The sequence below is a fragment of the Stegostoma tigrinum genome, chromosome 3, assembly GCF_030684315.1.
Source record: "Stegostoma tigrinum isolate sSteTig4 chromosome 3, sSteTig4.hap1, whole genome shotgun sequence".
In the NCBI taxonomy this organism is placed as follows: domain Eukaryota; kingdom Metazoa; phylum Chordata; class Chondrichthyes; order Orectolobiformes; family Stegostomatidae; genus Stegostoma; species Stegostoma tigrinum.
This window is the reverse complement of record NC_081356.1, coordinates 138,753,669-138,776,742: the sequence shown is the minus strand read 5'-3', so window position 1 is coordinate 138,776,742 and position 23,074 is coordinate 138,753,669. Positions and strand designations below refer to the sequence as shown.

The following is a 23,074-nucleotide window of genomic DNA, read 5'->3' as shown; positions in this document are numbered from 1 at the left end:
GTTAATTAATAACCCCACCACACCCGGCACCTTCCCCTGCAACCGCAGGAAATGCTACACTTGTCCCCACACCTCCTCCCTCACCCCCATCCCAGGCCCCAAGATGACACTCCACATTAAGCAGAGGTTCACCTGCACATCTGCCAATGTGGTATACTGCATCCACTGTACCCGGTGCAGCTTCCTCTACATTGGGGAAACCAAGCGGAGGCTTGGGGACCGCTTTGCAGAACACCTCCGCTCAGTTCGCAACAAACAACTGCATCTCCCAGTCGCAAACCATTTCCACTCCCCCTCCCATTCTCTTGATGACATGTCCATCATGGGCCTCCTGCACTGCCACAATGATGCCACCCGAAGGTTGCAGGAACAGCAACTCATATTCCGCCTGGGAACCCTGCAGCCATATGGTATCAATGTGGACTTCACCAGTTTCAAAATCTCCCCTTCACCCACTGCATCCCTAAACCAGCCCAGTTGATCCCCTCCCCCCACTGCACCACACAACCAGCCCAGCTCTTCCCCCCCCACCCACTGCATCCCAAAACCAGTCCAACCTGTCTCTGCCTCCCTAACCGGTTCTTCCTCTCACCCATCCCTTCCTCCCACCCCAAGCCGCACCCCCAGCTACCTACTAACCTCATCCCACCTCCTTGACCTGTCCGTCTTCCCTGGACTGACCTATCCCCTCCCTACCTCCCCACCTACACCCTCTCCACCTATCTTCTTTACTCTCCATCTTCGGTCCGCCTCCCCCTCTCTCCCTATTTATTCCAGTTCCCTCCCCCCATCCCCCTCTCTGATGAAGGGTCTAGGCCCGAAACGTCAGCTTTTGTGCTCCTGAGATGCTGCTTGGCCTGCTGTGTTCATCCAGCCTCACATTTTATTATCTAGGTTTTATGGCAGTTGACTGTGATTACTTGGTTTAATTCCAACATTTATTGAATTCACATCTCGCTATTTGCCATATTGGGATTTGATTCCATGGCGTCAGAACATTCGACTGGTGTCCTGGATTACTTGTTCAATCATACCCTTTAAGCAAATGCCCTGTCATTCTAAATAACCTCAAGGCCAAAGATGGATTGATACTGTTGAAATTCTTTTTCAATGAAATATATTTTTGAGTCTGTTTTAGCATTCTTGAAATGCTTCCTTGTCATTATTACCTTTGTTCCGCATTTTAATTTGGACCCTAACTTTAAGCGCACTCAGCAGGACCAACATAGCTCTACCTATGTTGCCAATGCTCACATGGACTACGTAATCTGAATACTACTACTGTTGTTGCTGGTGCAGCTGTTGTCCCAAGTTAATTTTTATCCATATGGAGCTGTCCACCATGCTAGTGCCTGGCAGACTGCAGCTCCTGAAGACCGTATCCATTCTCTTGATGTACTTCTGTTTCACACTGTTTACAGTTTTGGACTCCTCGCTTGAATAGTTTCTTGCCCTGTGGTTTTGTGGTCAGTTTGCTGAACTACTGCAGTTCTAGTTCTCCTCTAAACAGGCAACTACCCTGTACATATTGGTCAAAATAAAGGGTTGAGACTCCTTCATCACTACATTATGAATCCCCACCTGTTGTCTGGAGCCACTTCTCTGTCCTTAATAAAATCTATAATTGTATTACAACTAAGAATTGTTGCTAATTCCTAGAATGACATGTTCATGTAACTCAGTTTCTGAGGCTTTGCAATGGCTGCAACTCTGAGTTGAAGTTGTTCAAAGCACTTCCTACACATCATTGTCAGAGACTCCAGTGCATTCCACAGATTCCACCCATTGTGGCCACCGTACCTGACCTGCCCAGTCAGTTCTCTAAGTTCTAGTGTTCCTGAAAAGAGAATGCATTTTATTGAAGACTTTTACTTGTACCGATCAGAAAATTGAAAAGAAATACTAATTGGAAAAAAAGAAAACTGCACGAATGAGAAAAGAAACTGTTTAGTTGTGGGTGGATCTCAAAACTTGTGACTAGGTCTCAACTTCACCATTGCAACTTAAGCCTTGCCTTTCTGACTCAGATTGCAATCAATAAAGATAGACAACTGCACCTCCTCCACGATAACGCTCAAGACTGGACCACACCATGGGTGTGTTCTCAGCCCCCTACTATACTCCCTGAACACCTACAACTATGTTGCCAAATTATGACCAAAAGCCATTTACAAGATTGCTGACGATATCACCATGGTAAGATGGATATCAAATGATGAATCAAAATACAGAAAGGAGATAGAGAGCTTGGTGGCGTGGTGCAATGATAACAGCCCCTCTCTCGCTGTTGGCAAAACTAAAGGACTGATCATTGACTTCAGGAAGAAAGGAGAAGAACATGCCCCCATCTATATCAACGAAGGAAGGTTGAGAGGGTGGAGACCGCCAAGTTCCTAGGAGTGACGATAATCAACAACCTGTCTTGGACTTTCCATATAGATGGGACACTGAAGATGACACAGCAATGCCTCCTCTTCCTCAGGCACCTCACAAAATTTGGCATGATTCTAAGGACCTCCACCAACCTTTACGACGCACCACAGAAAGCGTGGAGTCTGGTATGGAAACTGCTCTGCCGAGGACCGTAAGTCACTACAAAAGGTTGTGTGCATAGCCCAGACTATCACAGCAGCCACCCTTCCACCCATGGTCTCCATTTACATGCCTTGTTGCTGTGGGATGGCTGCCAACATCAAAGACCTATCCCACCCTGGTAATGATCTCCTACAACCTCTTCCATCAGGCAGAAGATACAGAAGCTTGAACATGCACACCAACAGGTTCAAGAACAGCTTCCCTGCTGTTATTAGACTGATGAATGGACTCTAACTACAAATAATACTAATCTTGAAAATGTTGATGTTGCCTAGCGCACACAGTCTGCAGTGTAAGCTGTATGCCTTAATCTGTCCAAATATTTTTCACCCTATGATCTGTATGTCCTTTACAATGATTTGCCTGTACTGTTTGCAAACAAAGCTTTTCACTGTACTTAAGTGCACCTGGCAATAAATCAAATCATTGTCATGGAGAATGCACAAGTTAATGATCAATAGTTAGTCCACTGAATTTTTGTTAAATTTTTACAAAAGCAAGATTTCACCTTAAGTGAGCAAGAGAATGGCTCTGACCTATTTTGTTGAGTTGAAACAAATTTGTACATGTTCTTTGTCTGTAAATAACATGGCCCTGTGTATTCATATGTAGCTTTCAGTGCATGCTACAAGTGCACTAACACAAAATTCCTAACTTGGCATTCACTTCATGAAACAATATGTCCTGGACACCACTAGTATGCCAACTCCAGTTATAGACTTGATAGAGCAAAATTTAAAGTCCATGATGATTAGAGAAAATAGCTGCATGAAAAGCAGTGTTTGAGATGTTAATAGCTACTTTTCAGATGAAGATTAACATGCACTGATGTTACTATCCTGTTGATATAGTTCTTAATATGTTAATGGCTATGACTTGAGTAAATAGGACTTGATCACGAGACTTTCAGATTAAACTATAAGACAGTAAGAAAACAGAACAGGAATAAGCCTTTTGGCCCCTTGACCCTGCTCTGTCGTTTTAATAGGATCATGGCTAATCTGACATTGCTCATGTCCATTTTTGCTTATGTCTCTTGATTCCTGTCCCGATCAAGAATCTGTCTATCTCAAGCTTAAATATACCCAAGGACTCTAGCCTCACAGCTGTCTCTGACAAGGAGTTCCAAAGATACTCAGCCCACTAAGAAAGTCCTCCTCCCCTCAATCATTATGTCTGTTTGCTTATAAGATTTCTTACTCTATTATTTCATTTTATACTGTTCTGGGAAACTGGACCTTTTAAGACTAGATGTCGCAAGCAGTTTGACAAATATAGATTCTCAGAGTGGAGTCTGAAGTAGTTGTGGAAGAAGAACTGGACAGGCATCACAAACATTTGTGGCAAAACATGCTCTGAATCTGAATGTTATGTCAAGAGTTCAGAGAACTTGTAGATTGAGGTAAGAAAGGTAGCGCATGGAATGAATGAAAGGAGCTCTTGTGATGCACTTGTAGGAAGGCCTGGTTCAAGTCCCAATAGTTTCAGAGGTGCAATGTGACATGTTTGAATGAGTTAATTTAAATATTTGTTTTTAGACCAAGTGAAGGAAGGCGAATACAGCATGATCAGCCACAGTTGCAAATCTTGACTGGTTACAGCTATTCTGCAATTGAGTAGGATAAAGGACAGGCTGGATATATATAAATGGGATAGCCTTGGAGATGGGTGAATACAAAAGTGAGAAGGCACACGCAAGCAAGGTATTTTTGAGGTCGAGTGCGATGGGAGTCTAATGCTACTAGTTTGTAAATGAATTAACAGACAAGGTAGTTTTTGGTGAAGTTGAGCTTGGAAAGCTCAAAAATTGATGACTGAGAAAAAGCTACGAAATGGGTACCGTGTTAAATTATTAAACTGAGTGTGGTGGTTGGGGCCATGGTGCAGTGTGGCAGCAGATGCAGCTTCACAATATTTGAGATCCATGAGTTCTTTGCCTTGAGAAGCGAGTAGTATGAATGGGCAAGATTTGTTTAAGGAAATACTTTTGACGTGACGGGTAACATCATGGCTGAGGAGAGAGAAGTGATTATTTGGCAATTGGCACTTGAGCAGAGTAGACTGGACTTTTAAGAAACCTTTCATACTTGTAAGAGCAAGTTCAAGAAAGGTGGCGTTGTTGAGTACCATATGATGTGGTCCACACGTCCCTGAAAGTAACATTGCAAGTGGATAAGGTGGTTAAGAAGGCTTATGGTATGCTTACCATCATTGTTTGGGGTATGGAATATGAAAATTAGCAAATTATGTTGCAGTTGTACAGAACTCTAATAGGGCCATGTTTGGAATAGTGCATACGGTTCTGGCTACCCCATGACCAGAAGAATGTGAAGGCTTTGGCAAGGATACAGAAAACATTTGCCAGGATGATGACTGGTTTGGAGGGTATTGGGAGATGGAAAAAAAACTTGGTTTCTTTTCACTTGAATATCGGAGGCTGAGGAGTAACCTGATAAAGCCTTAAAAAATTGAGGTATGGATGGAATAGGTAATGCCAATTGCTACGGCACATAGAATTAAGATAAAAGCGGGGAAGTTTAAAGGAGATGTGAGAAGCCAGTTTATTACATAGGCTAATAAGTACCTGTAATGCGCTGACAGAGGAGGTATGGAATCAAATACAATAGCAATGGTTAGTCATCTTGACAGATACATGGATATGCAGGAACGAGAGGGATTCAGATTGCGTGGAGGCAAATGGTTTTTAGTATTGAAAGGTGTCACATGTCAGTGCGGTAGCCTGCACTGAAAGGTGAGCTGAGAGGTCTGTTAGTGTGCCATTCTGCTGTTTGAGACTGGTACGCTGGAACAGGAGTAAGCCATTCAGCCCCTTGAGCCTGCTTTGCCATTCAGTAGGATCATAGCTTGATTTGACAGTCTTCACATCCCTGTTCCTGTTGTGTCTCCATATCCCTTGATTTCCCTAATTGATCAAGAAACCATCTATCTCAGCTGAAATATACCTGTCCCACAGCCCTCTGTGGCAAGGAATTCCAACATCTTGTACAGTTTCACCGTTTTGTCCTTTTGCGTATTCTATAGCTGTACCACTGCCACAGCATTCCATATGTCATCTTTACAACCTTATCTCCCTCTACTACTTTTAGGAATATTTGAATATCAAGACCTCTCACTTCATGTAACTCTTACTGGTTGATCTTCCCAAATGCATTACCTCTCACATATCAAAGTGAACTCCATCTGCAGCTTTCCTGCCCATTCGGTCAACCTAGCTCTGTCATTTTGGAGCTTACAGCTGTCTTCTGCACTGTCCACTATTTGGCTAATTTTTGTGTTGCCTGCAGATTTCTTAACTGTGCCCCTCATGTTCCAGTCTAAATTGTTAATGACATAAAAATAACAGAGCCTTGCAGAATACCAAAACAACTTTCCATTTGCAAGGGCAGCCATCATTCTTTGTTTCCTGTTAACAATCTGACTTTGGATTTAATTCAGCACATTACCCTGTGTCCCATGGGTTTTTACTTTTTGACTACTCCGCCATGTGGGGTATTGTCAAATGCCTTACTAAAATCCATAACAACAACATTCACTGTCTTGCCCCCACCTCGATCCTCCTTGTCACTTCCTCAGAGAACTCAATCAAATTTTTAAGGCATGACATTCCCTTAACAAAGCCATGCTGACTGTCCCTGAGTTGTCCATACTTTTCTAAGTGACAGTTTATCTCATCTTTCAGGAGTTATTCTAACAATATGCCCACCACTGTAGTAAGACTAATGGGCCAGTAATGAACATTCCTTTTGGACGGCTTGTAAACAATAGGATCACATTCGCATTTCTCCAGAACTCATCCTTCCTCTATCCAGTGAGGATTGAAAAATAATACTCAAACGTTTCCTCCCTGACCCCACCTCATAGGAGTGAGAGAGACAGGGTAGTTGTCATGGGGGCTTCAACTTTCCAGATATTGACTGGGAGCACTATAGTTCGAGTACTATAGATGGGTCAGTTTTTGTCCAGAGTGTGTAGGAGGGCTTCCTGACACAGTCTGTCAATAGGCCAACAAGGGGCGAAGCCACATTAGATTTGGTACTGGGGAATGAGCCCGGCCAGATGTTAAATTTGGAAGTAGGTGAGCACTTTGGTGATAGTGATCACAATTCTGTTATGTTTACTTTAATGATGGAAAGGGATAGGTGTATCCCACTGGGCAAGAGTTATAGCTGGGGGAAAGGCAATTATGATGAGATTAGGCAAGATTTAGGGAGCATAGGATGGGGAAGGAAACTGCAGGGGATGGGCACATTAGAAATGTGGAGCTTATTCAAGGAAAAGCTCCTGTGTGTCCTAGATAAATATGTACCTGTCAAGCAGGGAGGAAGCTGTAGAGTGCAGGAGCCGTGGTTTACGAAGAAGGTGGAATCTCTGGTCAAGAGGAAGAAGAAGGCTTATGATAGGATGAGATGTGAAGGCTCAGTTAGTGCACTTGAGGGCTACGAGGTAGCCAGGAAGGACCTAAAGAGAGACCTCAGAGAGCCAGGAGGAGACACGAGTTGTTGGTGGATAGGATCAGGGTAAACCCTAAGGCTTTCTATAGGTATTTAGGGAATAAAAAAACGACGAAAGTAAGATTAGGCCCAATCGAGGATAGTAGTGGTAAGTTGTGTGTGGAGTCAGATGAGATAGGGGAAGTGCTAAATGAATATTTTTCAACAGTATTCACTCTAGAAAACGACAATGTTGTCGAGGAGAATACTGAGATACAGGCTACTAGACTAGGTGGGATTGAGGCTCACACAGAAGAGGTATTAGAAATCCTTCAGAGGGTGAAGATAGATGAGTCCCCTGGGCCGGATGGGATTTATCCTCGGATCCTCTGGGAAGCCAGAGAGGAGATTGCCGAGCCTTTGGCATTGATCTTTAACTCGTCATTGTCTACAGGAATAGTGCCAGATGACTGGAGGATAGCAAATGTGGTTCCCCTGTTCAAGAAGGGGAGTAGAGACAACCCTGGTAATTATAGACCAGTGAGCCTTACCTCAGTTGTTGGTAAAGTGTTGGAAAAGGTTATAAGGGATAGGATTTATAATCATCTGGAAAAGAATAAATTGATTAGGGATAGCCAACACGGTTTTGTGAAGGGAAGGTCGTGCCTCACAAACCTTATTGAGTTCTTTTGAGAAGGTGACCAAACAGGTAGATGAGAGTAAACCGGTTGATGTGGTGTATATGGATTTCAGCAAGGTGTTCGATAAGGTTCCCCACAATAGGCTATTGTACAAAATGCGGAGGAATGGGATTGTGGGAGATATAGCAGTTTGGATAGGAAATTGGCTTGCTGAAAGAAGACATAGGGTGGTAGTTGATGGGAAATGTTCATCCTGGAGCGCAGTTACTAGTGGTGTACCGCAAGGGTCGGTGTTGGGTCCACTGCTGTTTGTCATTTTTATAAATGACCTGGATGAGGGCGCAGAAGGATGGGTTAGTAAATTTGCAGACGACACTAAGGTTGGTGGAGTTGTGGATAATGACGAAGGATGCTGTAGGTTGCAGAGAGACATAGATAAGCTGCAGAGCTGGGCTGAGAGGTGGCAAATGGAGTTTAATGTAGACAAGTGTGAGGTAATGCACTTTGGTAGGAGTAACCGGAAGGCAAAGTACACGGCTAATGTTAAGATTCTTGGTAGTGTAGATGAGCAGAGAGATCTCTATGTCCATGTACACAGATCCTTGAAAGTTGCCACCCAGGTTGACAGGGTTGTTAAGAAGGCATAGTGTTTTTGCTTTCATTAATAGAGGGATCGAGTTCCGGAACCACGAAGTTATGGTGAAGCTGTACAAAACTATTGTGTACAGTTCTAGCCACCGCATTATAAGAAGGATGTGGAAGCTTTGGAAAGGGTGCAGAGGAGATTCCTAGGATGGTGACGGCGAGCACGAGGGGGCATAGCTTTAAATTGAGGGGTGAAAGATATAGGACAGATGTCAGAGGTAGTTTCTTTACTCAGAGTAGTAAAGGAATGGAATGCTTTGCCTGCAACGGTAGTAGATTCACCAACTTTAGGTACATTTAAGTCGTCATTGGACAAGCATATGAACGTAGATGGAACAGTGTAGGTTAGATGGGCTTAAGGTCGGTATGGCAGGTCGGCACAACATCGAGGGCCGAAGGGCCTGTACTGTGCTGTAATGTTCTATGTTCAACATCCTAGGGAACAACCAGTTCGGCCTTGGCAACTTGTTCAATTCCAAGGATTCCAACTCCCCTCTCTCTTCCCTTCTTATTGTAGCTACTTTATCTACTATTTCCTTGTGGTCCTCTTGGATTACCATGTCTATGTCATCCCTTTCCATTGTGAATATGGAGATGAAATATTAATTTCAAGTTCTTCCCATACCTTCTGCGTCTTCAAACAAGTTCTCATCTCTGATAGGTCTACTTTTCCTTATCATTTGCTGTTTGTATACTATTAAAACGTGTTTGATTTTTCCTTTATCTTAATTTTTCATGCCCTCTCTTTGATTACCTTATTTCTTTTTTACTTGATGCCTATCCTTCCTATACTCCTGTAGGTTACCGCAGTGTTGTTTTTTGTGACTATTGTAAGCTTTCTTTTCATGTTTAGTTTTCCCCTGTGTGTTTTTTTGTGATAACCATGGAGTTCTAGATTTGGCAGTACCATTCTTATTTTTGGAGGCGATGTCTGCTTTCTGCCCTTAGGATCTCACTTCTTAGTGCCTCGCACTGGTTTATCCTTTAGAAGTCCAGCCCAGTCTAACTGAGCCAAATCAATTCTCATTCAGAAAATTCACCTTCCCTCAGTTTAAAACTTTTCCTCCTGATTTATCTCTGATCTTTTCCATAATAATACTAAATCTAACCAAATTGTGGTCATGATCCCTGATATGGTCACCCTATGTCACTTTACCCCTTGCCCATCTTCATTTTCCAAAACTAAATTGAGAATTATGTCTCACTGGGCTTGTCATTTTTTAAAAAAAAAATTCACAGGGTGCAGTACATGTATTTTTCATCCTCAGTGCCCCTTATTCTGTTTGAAACCTAGTTAATACTGGAAGAGTTAAAGTCTCGTACTATTAGAGCTGTCTTATTCGACAGAAATTTGTTTACATATTTCCCTGTTGCTATTTGAGGATCTGTAGTATATGTCCAGTAGTTTGACTGCTCCTTTTTTTAGGGGAGGCATTGGCCTAGTGGCAGATGGTGGAATTTGAATTCAGTAAATATCTGGAATTAAGAATCTAATGATGCCCGTGATTTCATTGTCAATTGTTGGAAAATCCCACCTGGCTCACTATAATGACCTGTGGGGAAGGAAACTGCCATTATTACCTGGTCTGGCCTACTTGTGACTCTAGATCCACAACAATGTGGTTGACTGTTAATTGTCCTCTGGGCAGTTAGGGACAGGCAGTAAATGCTGCCTGGCCAGTGACTCCCTCGTCCTGTGATTGAACTAAGGAACAAAAAAATTCTTCCCAAGCTCAACTCATAAGAGCTCATTTGTTTACCTGTTCAATCTATCATCCTTCTCACAACTGTAATTGATTCCTTTTTTTTGACATCTACTTTACCCTGCCTGAAAACGCTTTATCCAGGGATATTGAGCTGCTGATTTTGCCCCTCTTTAAGTAGGTTTCCGTTACAGCAGCACCATGTTGCTGTGTTTTTCTTTGTGCCCTTAGTTCACCTGCTTCGTTTGTAAAACTCTGACATTGAACTATAAACAGCTCAACCCTATCAACTTCCTTTGCTGGATGGTTTTTTCTCCTCGTTTCTTTTGTTTTTCCGATTCGCTGACAGCATCACTCATGTTCTACCTTCCTTCTGACCTGGATGTGATCCATCTAAGCCTATACTTTTGTCCCTATCCCCTTACTCTATTAGTTTAAAGCCCCACCAATGGTAATAACTCTGTTTGGCTCCAAAACGTGGATTATATATAGATGCCACCTCAAGACACTTGAGCTGTACCATCAACCCTGTTTGAGACCAATTCCTCACATCAACTAGGAGGACTTCAGCCTTCCTGAAAGAGCTATCAGCACCAGGACCAAGGCAATGATCATCAGAAATCTGCTCCACCTGTGCTGCCCATGTGCTTAAGATGTTTGAGTTTCATCTGTCAAAGCAAATGATCATCTCTGAGCTCCTGGAAGGCGCTCAAATGAGAGGAAGCCAAGGAAAGTATTTAAAAGACTCACTGATGGCTTCCCTTAAGAAATGTAGTATTGATGTTAATGCCTGGCAGACTCTTGTTCAGAAAAATATGACTTGAAGGGGCACAATTCTTCAAGAATGCCTGTTGGCAAGAGGAAGTATGGAAAATTGAACCAGAGAAAGGTTTGCCAACAATCTTAAGGCAAAGGACCATTTCCATCTTCCAGAAACACTTGCCAAACATGTGGTCAGAGATGCAGATCTCGGATTGAGCGTGCCAGCCATGCAAGGGCCTTCAGAACCAGTGACCAATGACACAGTTTCCAAGGTGGACACTCCTACTTATTCATGAGTGTTTGCTGACGACAGCCCTTTCTTAGAAGACTTCGATCAAATCAGGCCTTAACCGGCGAAATTCGAGAGAAAACAAGTCAAATTTGTGTAAGAGATAACGAGATGTAGAGCTGGTGAACACAGCAGGCCAGCATCAGAGGAGCAGGAAGGCTGATGTTTTGCATTGAGTTTTTTTTCTGAAGAAGGGTCTTGACCCGAAACGTCAGCTTTCCTGCTCATCAGATACTGCTAGGTCTACTGTGTTCATCCAGCCCTACACCGTGTTACTTCAGATTCTCCAGCATCAGCAGTTCCTTCTATCTCTGCATCAAATTTGTATAATTTTTTCAAGTTTTGACGAAGATCTGTAGCTCGGGTTGTGGATGAGGTTGTTGCTCGCCGAGCTGCCTTGTTTTTGTTCAGACATTTTGTCACCATTCTACAAGGACACACTGCAGCACTCAGACTTCCCCAAGACAAGACAACTTTCAAAGACAAGAACATCATAATCTTACTAGCAGACGAAAGGGTGCCTGACTATCTTTATGAACAAACCAGACTGCGTTAAGAAAACACAGGCATTGCTTGCAGATACAACCACTTAATGACAAGTGGCGATAAACCCAACATCACAGCTCAGTAATAGAATCACCCTGACACGAAAGCAGCTAATGAATGCAGGGCAGATAACCAAAACAGACTTTATGAAAATGCAACCAGAAGGCACAACCACCCTCCGATTCTGTAGACTGCCTAAAGTACGTAAGGCAGACATCCTTCTCAGATCTATTGTTTCCCTACCAGGCACGCCTTCACACAAACTGGCCAAGGACCTACAACACAGACTGAAACACCTAATAGACGGGTCACCTCATTCTATCCGCTCAATCCCAGATTTCCTCGATAACCTCAAGAACATAAAAATCAGTGATGACGAGATTATGCATCCTTTGATGTCATAGCTTTATTCACATCAGTTGACATCCCACTAGCTAAAGAAACAGTGGCCATATTACTAGAGGAAACAGCAATGCAGACTAGCAGCTCCTCCAGCAATGACAATGTACTTAAATTACTAGATCTCTGCCTCACCACACACTTTATCTTTTTAATAGTCAGATATACAAACAGATCAGCAGTACACCAATGGGATCACCCATCTCAGGACTCATCGCAGCAGCAGTCATGCAATGACAAAAATAACCGCCCTCCCCCACGTTCAACCTACACTGTGGATCCGGTACATAGACAACATATTTGTCATTATTAAATGCAATAAATTAGAAGAGACTAACCACCTCATCAGCGTATTCACAGGGATTGAATTCACAAGAATTTCCGCTTCTGGATGTTAAAGCAGAGCGATGGACAAATGGGGAGTTCCACACCTCCGTGTACAGAAAAGCAACCCATACCGATCAAATCCTCAACTCCAACAGCAACTACTCCACCGTCCACAAACAAAGCTGCGTTAGCACACTTTGAATGGGCCAAGATACACTGCAACACCTCAGAACTACGCCAGGAAGTGGTAGAACACTTGTACAAAATGCTCGCTTTAAACTGATATCCCCACAGCTTCGTCCACCAATGCTTACAAAACAAGCAACAACAGGAGGGATAATAAAGTGTGAAGCTGGATGAACACAGCAGGCCAAGCAGCATCTCAGGAGCTTTTGTGCTCCTGAGATGCTGCTTGGCCTGCTGTGTTCATTCAGCTTCACACTTTATTATCTTGGATTCTCCAGCATCTGCAGTTCCCATTATCACTCAACAACAGGAGGGACACAGTATTATGAAACACACTGACCACATTGCCCGACATCAAGAATATATCAGAACTGACAACAAGACTCTTAAGACCATCAGGAACCACGGTGGCCCACAAACCCACAGCCACTCTACAACCACATGCTCACAAGGATTAAAGACTCCATTCCCACAAAGTGCAGAACCAGCATGGTTTACAAAATACCATGCGACGACTACCACAAACATTACATTGGACAGACAGGAGCCATCAGAATACACGAACATCAACTATCAGCAAAACGGCATAATAAACTCTCCTTAATATCAGTACGTTCAGACAATGAAGGCCATCAGTTTAACTGGGATAAAATAACCATAGTAGCCCAAGCTACACAGGAATTCATAGAGACATGATTCTCCACCCGTACTTCAATCAACAGGTATATAGAATTGAACGCCATATATAAACCCATACAGATCAAAGCCAGAAATGACAGTGCTCACCATAATGGACCAGACAGTACAAATTCTAAGCATATTAGAATAACATCACATCATCAGAGACTCCACTAATGATGTCTCCTAGCATAGTGACGAAATGTCTGAACAAAAACTAGCGAGCTTGGCAAGTAAGTCAACAACCTCTCATAACCTTTCCTCTGATGCTTAGGTATCTTTATTGTAAACCTGTGCTGTATTCCCTCCAAAGGGATACGTCCTCCTTAAGATGTGGAGCCCAAATTAACACTCTACTTCCAAATTGTACAGCTGCTGTGTAATCTCTATGGCCTTGTGCTCCGGTACTCTCGATCTAAAGGCCGGCATTTCATTAGCCACCTTGATTAGTTTTTGTACCTGTTTATGGCACTTTAAAGATCAGTGCACCAGAACCTCCAAGTTTCTTTGGACATCAACTGTGTTTAACTTCACACCATCTTGAAAATACCATATTCTATCCTTTTATTTGGTCCAAAATGGATAACTTCTCACCTGTTTACATTGAATTCCAGCTGATGCAGTTTTTCCCATTTACCTAGTCAATCAATATCCCTTTTGTAATTTTATGCGATCATCTACACTTTCTGTAATGCCACCTAACTTTGTCATCAATAAGTTTGGATCCGTGCCTTTTTATTGCCATCATCTAAGTTGTCAATGAATAATTGAGGCTGTAGCACAGATCTGATCACTTATTACATTCTGGCAATTTGAGTACCTGCTCGTTTTCCCTACTTTCTGGCACCTACCACTCAACCAATTTCCCAGCCATATCAGTAATTTGCCTTCAGATCCATAGGCTACTACTTCAGTCAGTAGTCTCTTAAGTGGGACTTCATCTAATGCCTTCTAGAAGTCCATATAAACAACAATCATGGACATTCCCCTGTCCACAACTTTAGTCACCTGTTCAAAAAATTCAGTGAGGCTTGTCAGGCGTGACTTAGCTGTCATGAATCCCTGCTGTCTCTCCCTAATTAACTAAAAATGTTTGAGATGTTTAGTTACTCTACCCTTGGTTATAAACAGCGACAATTTCCCCACCACATACGTTGGGCTAACTGGTCTGTAATTCCCTGGTTTTCCCTCTTTTGCCCTTAAAGTGGAGTGATGTGACATGCAATTTCCTGGTCCAGAGGAGATAATTCCTATATCTCAGAAACTCAAAAAGATGATAATTAGCGCATCTATAACGTACTACCTTAATATCTTTAACTCCTTCGGATGGAGACGGCCAGGGCCCAGGGTATTGTCGCTGTTTTTAATTCCATTAATTTTCTCGTTATTGATGTTTTACTTATGTTAATTTTATTGAGAGGATGAATGGGAAGGGAACTGTTAGTTTTGACATCGTTTGAGACCTCTGGTGCATTGATACCAATTGATCTGGCTAACTTAGTTGGGTAGAGCCTCAGCTGGGAATTGGACAGTACTAACTTAATTAAAGTAAGTGGGGGAAAGCAGATATGTGGAATATATTGAGGTGGGTTAGAAGGTAGATGAAATCAGACATAGAAGGGAAAACAAGTAGTGAGGAAGTAAGTTAATGAAGTCCTATTCTAAACATGTATGAACTAATTTGCAATCACCACCTTGCTGTAGCAAGAGTCACAGTTACAAGCAGGGTAAGAATCAGGTGGTGTGTGTGCTGGCCAAGACACTTAACGGAAACTGGTTTAGGATATTGCAAGTATAATTGACAGTTACTTTATGTCGGCATGATTTGCTATTCTTTCCTTAGGTGAAGATGATGAGTTGCCTCAGGAGTTGTTATTAGGCAAACAACAACTCAATGAATTGAGCAGCGAATCTGCCAAGATCAAAGCTATGGGCATCATGGACCGGGTATGTACAATATTTTTAAATGTCTTGGAAAGAAAGGTTTGAGATGATTGATGGAAGAGATGCACTGATGATCAATCCCCACTACTCCACCAGTTGCAGTGTGTAAATGCATTGATTAAATTTCCAAAATGGCGAGTTGTCTTCTGTCTTGCTATCTAGAATTAGATTTTCTTTGAATTTAAAATGGTAGGTAAATACAAACACAACTTTCCCTTAAAGCAAGCGCCAACATTGTCTAAGCTAACATATAGAATTAAAGTGAGTCCCCTTAATCTTAAACACGCACGTAACACAAAAGTCAAATTTTTGCAAACCTGTATTTTAAGGCAAGAGAAGAAAAACAATATATTCCCCCAACCACCCAGGTTAGCCGAGAGTTGATACAGGGTCAACGAATGGCTTTTCATAACCGCTGGATTTCCTCTGATGCAACTGAATCGCCAACAATGGTAGACTGATGATAGATGCCCAGTACTGATTCAGCTCACCCTGGATTCAAGTCATTGAAAAATGGTCATAGTCCTTTCAGTATTTACAAGCAATCAGGAATAATTAACATCCAAATTAATTCACAACACACAATGGAAGGCAATGGCCACCTCCAATAAGAGAGAACTGAACACTGGCCCTCGACATTTGCTGGCTTTATCATTACTGAATCCCCCTATCAACATGCTGTAGGTTACTATTGACCAGAAACTCAACTGGGCTCGCCATATAGGTATAGTAGGAAATGCCGATGCTGGAGAATCTGAGATAACATGGTGTGAAGCTGGATGAACACAGCAGGCCAAGCAGCATCAGAAGAGCTGGAAGGCTTGACTTTTTTTTTCAAAAACTGCAACTTCCCCCTCCACAGCGACCCTAACTCCCTACCTACATTCACCTTCACGGGCTCTAACCCCACCTCTTTGACCTGCCTGTCTCCTCTCACCCTATCTTCTCCTTTATCCATCTTCTATCCACCACCCCCTGTCTCCCTATTTATTTCAGAATCCCCTTCCCCTCCCCCATTTCTGAAGAAGGGTCCCAACCTGAAATGTCAAGCTTTCCTGCTCCTCTGATGCTGCTTGGCCTGCTGTGTTCATCCATCTTTACACCGTGTTATCTCACCGTTGGTTACAAAAATCAGTCAGAAGCTCTGCATACTGCAGCGAGTAACTCACAATATAGGTACCCAAAGCCAGTCTGTTCTTGACACCGCACAAGCCAGGAATACAATGGAGTACTCCCCGCTTTCCTGTGTGTGTGCAGCTCCAACAACTCTTGGGAATCTTGCCGCCATCCAGCATAAAACAGCCTGCTTGACCACATCTCTCACATGTACTCTCCCCACCACCACAGTCAGTTAAAGCAGTATGTACTACCTACGAGATGCACTGTAGAAATTTACAAAAGATGCTTAGACCACGCTTTCTAAACCCATGACCATGCTGATCTAGAAGGACATGGGCAAATAATGCATGAGAACACCACCCAAGTTCCACCACGCAAGTTCCCCTCCAAGCCACTCAGCAGCCTGACTTGGATACTATGGGCCTATCTACAGCAGATGGACTGCAGCGGTTCAAGAAAGCAACTCAGTCATTTTCTCAAAGGCAACAAGGCATGGGCAATAATTGACCCAGTAAGTGATGCCTACGTCCTGTTTGTGAATTTACAAAAAATTCAACATTTAGAACCTCATGTCACATTCCCAGAATTTTTTACTGAGAATAGGATTTTAGGTTAGAGGTTTGAAGCTCATTTACTTGCCTCTGAAACGAAATTCTGTTTAGTATGGGATGTTAGGCAACCATTAGCATATTGGCGTCCATGTTTTCAGCACCATATTTTCTAATAATTCAGGCAGTAAAACCTCTATCTCCTTGAAAACTGCTTGGCTGTTTTCTCCAAAGTCACTTGATTTTTCTGTAAACAGCAGGTGGCGCACATCCAACTGTTGCCCTCATCCCTTGATAAAGCTCCATTTAATCCAGAAAACTTCAAAACCATTCTGTATCTCTCAATTTTCACATTGCTTTTAAGTATAAATATGTATTCCCAACAAATTCCACCTCTGTAAATCAGACAGTGGATTAACAATCCAACTGAAGGATATACTTGTTATTTGATATCGGTATACGAGGGCTGCTGAAGTGCCTGGAAGTGATTATATTCTAAAGATGTCTCCTTCATTTGGACCACTGCCCAGTACTACACAAATGCTGCACAGTAGTAAAATCATGATGCCTCAGGAATGTTTCCAGTTCATGTTCAACCAAGAAAAGTTCTAATTGTACGTAAAGCACACATTAATTCTTCATGGAAATTTATTGCTAGGTGAAGGATAATTGAAGCCAATTCAGTGGAAGCTTTGAGCTGACCATAACAGACAGACACGCCTAGTGGCCAACTTTGAGTCTGGCATTAGCTCGATGGCTCACGCCATAGTGCTTATTTAGCCCAACCGTGGGGATTTTGAATAATACCTGGAACTTTATGCTGTCATTTCTTATGTGATGCATAGAAAGCTTGGGTAGGCGAAGAAAATTGCATCACTGGGTACCAGTTTTATTTAAACACCACTGTTCTCAGAAATTGCTGTATGAAGGTAATTTTGGTTCTGGGTGACCATGTATACACCAGGTAGTATAGTTTAATCATTTCTCTCCTCTGTTCATTATTTATCACTGCTATTGGGGTTATATTTCTTCCAAAATATTGCCCTTAGTCATTGTTCACTTTTTTCTCTATTTACAGCTCCCAACAGACAAGATGGTGAAGGTGCTAAGTATTTTGGAAAAGAACATACAGGATGGGGCCAAGCTTTCCACTTTGTTCAATCATGTGAGTTTTAAAGCATGTGTGTGCATCTTTTCAGTGGTAAGATGATTAAATTGTTTTATAAGATAATGTAGTACTGTTTTCAAATGTTTTCTGTTCCAATATTAAGTAATGTAAATCTGCAGGTTTGTGGGCTGGTACTGCAAATAAATGACTTAGAAAATCACAGGTGATTTATTTTATGAAGTCATGAAAGCTACTCCCCAGTCCAGCATACTTGTAAACCCACTCAAGCGTTTTATCTTGATCTTTAATGATCTTTGAAGATGCCTAACTTCAATGTAAACCAATCATTACTTAGTGGATTAAGAGGTTTCACCTGATCACTTTCATCTCGGGATGGCTAGGGCTCAGTAGTAAACAGAGCCAAGCAAACTTGTGGCTTTCAATTGAGTATAAATGAAAAGTTCTGAAACATTTTAAAAATAAAACGGAGCCTACTCTCTCAGGGTTATCTAGTCTAGCCATTTGCCGTAGTTACTGATGTTTCCAGTCATAACGTCATCTTCATTTGTGCCACTGTTGCTAATAACTTTCTTCATAGCTTTTCTGCTAAAATGTTCATACTCTGTAACCATCCTAGAGTGTAAAGAAAACCTCTGGATTTTGTTTTTCATGTTCAACTTCCTTGCCCACAAGCTTCCTCCTTACAGTTCCCTTCCCAATCTCATGCACCGTCATTGCCAGCATCAAATACGATGCGCCCATGCCATTCTTGACAGGAAATAAGATCAGATATTGGCTGTAGGCCCTTTAGATGGCTCCACCATTTAATAAGATTAAAGCTGACTTTTAGTAAGATTTGGGCCAACAATTTAGCTACTTAAAAGTTGGCATCATAGCTTCACCAATGGAGGCTATCCACTCTATTAAAACTGTGCCAGATCTGCACAAATCAACCTAGTTGGTTTGATTTCTTCACTTCAACTTCATACAGCTCTGTCTGGTGATGATCCAATTTCTTTTTAATATTATTGGTTGTCTCTTGTTTCATCATCCTCATGGGCAGCAAGTTTTAGGTCATAGCCACTTGCTGCTTAAAAGAAGTTTTTCCTTTGAACCTTCTTGCCTCTGTTGGTTAACACCTTAACTGTGTCATCTGTTCTTGTACTTTCAGCTAATGAATCATGGGTGCTTTATCAACAGAGGCATGGAGGAAAAAAGCAAGGAAATTATGTTAAACCCCTGTGAAACAGTGATTCTGCTTCTGCTAGACCATAACATCCAATTCTTACACTGCACTTTAGGAAGGATGTAAAGACATTAGAGTATAGAAGGAATTCATCAGCATGGTTTGATGGGTGCAAAACTTCAGTTGTATAGAAACATTTCAGAAGTTGGGAATGTTCTTCTTGGACAGGGAATTGAGAGACTGATAGAGCTGGCTACAGTACAAGAGACCATTTAGCTCTTCCAGTCCCTTCTCCCTGAAACTGAATGGAAAATTTAATAATGTTATGATTGTTGCTATCTATGGTCCTTTCACTAGGTCATTATAAGATTTTCTTGCACAATATCAGATCTAGCACCACCTGTTCTTTGCGCACTGTCGGACATATGATTGGAATAAATTATCCTGAAAGCACTCTATGAATTCCATTCTAAGTTGTCTTTGCATATCTGACTTTTCCAGCCCAAATGCAAGTTAAAATCCTTATGATTATTGTCCAACCTTTCTGACCGGCTACCGTTATTTACAGAAAAGCTAGAAGCAGGAATAGGCTACTTGGCTATTTGAGCCGCTCTTCCATTTAGTATGATCATGTCTGATTTTCTACTTCACTTTCTCTCCATAGTCCTTGATACTTTATTATCTAAAGAGTTAATAATCTCTTTGTTGAACATAGTCAATGAATTCCACAGGTTCACTGCCCTTTAAGTGAAGAAATATTTCCTTATTTCAGTCCTAAATGATCTATGTAGTATCCTGACACTGTCAGCCCTTGTCCTAGACTCCCCAGCCAGGAGATTTAGCCCTTTAGAATGTTGGGTGTTTCATTCAGATCTTCGGTCCTCTAAAGTCTACTGAATACAGGCCCAGTTGAACTCCTGTCTCCTCGTACAACAATTCTCCGTCCCTAGTATCAGTCGAGTGAACCTTCACTGCGCTCCGTGTATTGTAGGGATATCCTCCCTTAAGGAAGGAGTCCAAAACTGCGCACAATTCTAGGTGCAGTCGCACCAAGGCTCTTTGTACCTGCAGTAAGACAGCCTTACTAGTGAACACACATCCTCTTGCAACAAAGGCCATTATGCCATTTGCATTTCTAATTATGCATTTACTTTAATTCACTGGTATACAATGACATCTAGATATTGTTAAATTTTCACACTTCTTAACATATCACCATTTCTTTCTTTATATTCCATTCTCCTTTCTGTTTACTGTTAGGGGGTCTGTACGCCGCTCCCACAGGTGACTACTTGCCTTTATAATTTCTGTATCCTGATGCCCTAAACTTGAGTCATCTTTCTGTCGCGTTAACATTGTCATCAATTAACAGAGCCGTCCCTCTAACATTTTCTAGCTTCCTGTCATTTCTAAATGCAATATACTCCACAGTATTCAGTTACCAAGCTGTCATTCTGCACTTTTGCACTTGCCTGCCACTTTAACACACCACCTTGCTCCCTGCCAACATCTCTGCCTCTGGCTTGCTGCAGCATTCCAACGAAGTCCTATGCAAGCTGCAGGAACAACGCCTCATTTTCCGTATGGGACTGTACAGCCCTCTGGACTCAGTTTTGAGTTTAATAATTTTAGGACCTAAACTCTGCCATGTCCCAGCCCCTTACCCCACACACCAGGCCTTGTTACCACACAGCCAGTTATTACACACCCCCTGTTGTTAGTCACTTACAGTCCCTATTAACTATTCACCCTCCCATCCTAATTGTTAGCAGCAACTTTGTCGAACTGTCTTTCTCTCTCTTTGGGCTCTAGCCTATTGTTTACTCCCTACCCCACCCACTTCCCTATTTTCTGCATATAATTGAACGTTTTCCCAACAACCATCAGTTCTGAGGAAGCTTCACCAGACCTAAAACCTTAACTCTGTTTTTATCTTCACAGATGCTGCTGGACCTTTTGAGCTTTTCTAGCAACCTTGTTTTTGTTCCTGTCGTTCTGCAGACATGTCTATGTGATGGCAATCAGATTGTACTTACTTTTATTTGCAAAGTCCATTCGTATTGTAGTGCCTCAGGGATTCGGATAACAGGAGAGTTTAGATGTGTTCTTTATTATTTTTGTAACCTTATCCATTGAATTTCTCTTAGCATATCTAAGAAAAGGTCTACTGGCATTGGGAGCAGTGTAGAGAAAGTTCATTCAGTTGATCCCGGATATGGAAGGACTGTACTGAGAAGAGGTTGGACTCATACTGTTAGGAGTTGAGAAGAATGGGAGGTGACCGTATAGAAACACACAAGATTCTTTGGGGGCTTGACAGGATAGATGTGTAGTTGTTGTTTCTGCTTGTGGGGAAAACCTAGGGCCAGAGGGCATCATCCATGGGTCACCCATTGAAGACTGTGAGCATTTCTTCAGTGTCCATAAATCTGCAGAATTCTTTAAAGCAGAGGCTGTAGAGGCTGGGTCATTAAATGCATTCAAGGCTGATTCCCACCACCCTCTGGGTTTTCTTTTTTTAAAAAAAAGTTTTCCTTACATCTCTTAGTCAATGCCACCTGGTCGTTAATCCTTCATTTGAAGGGGAAAAATTTACTTCCTGTCTACCCAATCTATGCCCCTCACAATTTTATACGTCTCAATCATGACCCTCTCTCCTCTGCTCTAAGAACAACAACTGCGGTCTCTCCGATCTCTCTTCATAACTGAAACTCTCCAGCCCAGTCAACATCCTGGTAAATCTCCTCCACACCTTTTCCAATGTTATCACATCCCACCTATAATGTGGATGCTGGAACAGCACACAATACCCTAGCTGTGGTCAAACCAACATTTTATACAGTTCCAGCAGCACTGCCCTGCTGTAAAACCATGTCTTGACTGATAAAGGCAAATATACCATCTGCCTTCTTGAACACTTTATTCGGCTGTCTTGATATTTTAAGGGACCAGTAGACATACACACCAAGGTCTCTCTTGTCCTCAGTGTTTCCTGGGGTCCTACCATTCAACTTGTATTCCTTGCCTTATTTATATAGCCCATGTGCATCACCTCACATGCTCCCAGATTTAATTCCACTTGGCCACTGATCAACCCATCTGAGCAGCTTGTTTACAATCACTATTTATTGACCCAACAATTATTGTATTGTCTCCTACACTCCAGTCTAAATCATTTATATAAACTACACAAACAGCCAGGACCCCAACATTGACCCCTGTGGGGCCCCACTGGACATAGACCTCCAGTCAGGAAAACACCGGTCTGCCATCACTCTCATCTTGTTGCCAGTCAGCTGATTGTGAATCCAATCTGCCAAATTTCTTTGGATGCCATGGGCACTCAACTTTGCTACCAGCCTGTTATGTGGAGCCTTATCAAAAACCTTGCTCAAAAAACAAAGAAAATTACAGAACAGGAATAGGCCCTTCAGCCCTCCACGCCTGCACTGACATGCTGCCCATCACAACTAAAACCTCCTACCCTTCCAGGGACCGTATCCCTCTCTTCCCATCCTATTTATATATTTGTCAAGATGCCCTTTAAAAGTCACTATCATTTCTGCTTCCACTATCTCCCCCGCCAGTGAGTTCCAGGTACCCACCATCCTCTATGTAAAAATATTGCATCATACATCACCCATAAACCTTGCGCCTCGCACCTTAAACCTACTGCCTCTGGTAACTGACTCTTTCACCCTGGGAAGAAACTTTGACTGTCTACTCTGTCCATGCCCTTTATGATCTTGTAGACCTCTATCAGGTTGCCCCTCAACCTTGGTCATTCCAGTGAGAACAACCTAAGTTTCTCCAACCTCTTCTCATATCTAATGCCCTCAACCAGGCAATATCTTAGTAAATCTTTTCCTTCTGGTAGTGTGGCAACCAAAATTGAACATAACATTCCAAATGCGGCCTAATTAAGGTTCTGTAAAGTTGCAACATTA

The 23,074-nt window shown here is 42.2% G+C and overlaps 1 protein-coding gene across 4 annotated transcripts in view; it reads left to right on the top strand.

Annotated features, from left to right (window-relative positions):
* LOC125450882 (nipped-B-like protein) overlaps positions 1-23,074 on the top strand; it is a 510,140-nt gene that overhangs the window by 222,122 nt on the left and 264,944 nt on the right. For all 4 annotated transcript variants that reach the window (XM_059644995.1, XM_059644996.1, XM_059644997.1 and 1 more), the window contains 2 exons: positions 15,066-15,169; positions 17,912-17,998. In XM_059644995.1, coding sequence (XP_059500978.1) covers positions 15,066-15,169; positions 17,912-17,998 — 191 coding nt within the window. The remainder of the gene's footprint in view (positions 1-15,065; positions 15,170-17,911; positions 17,999-23,074) is intronic.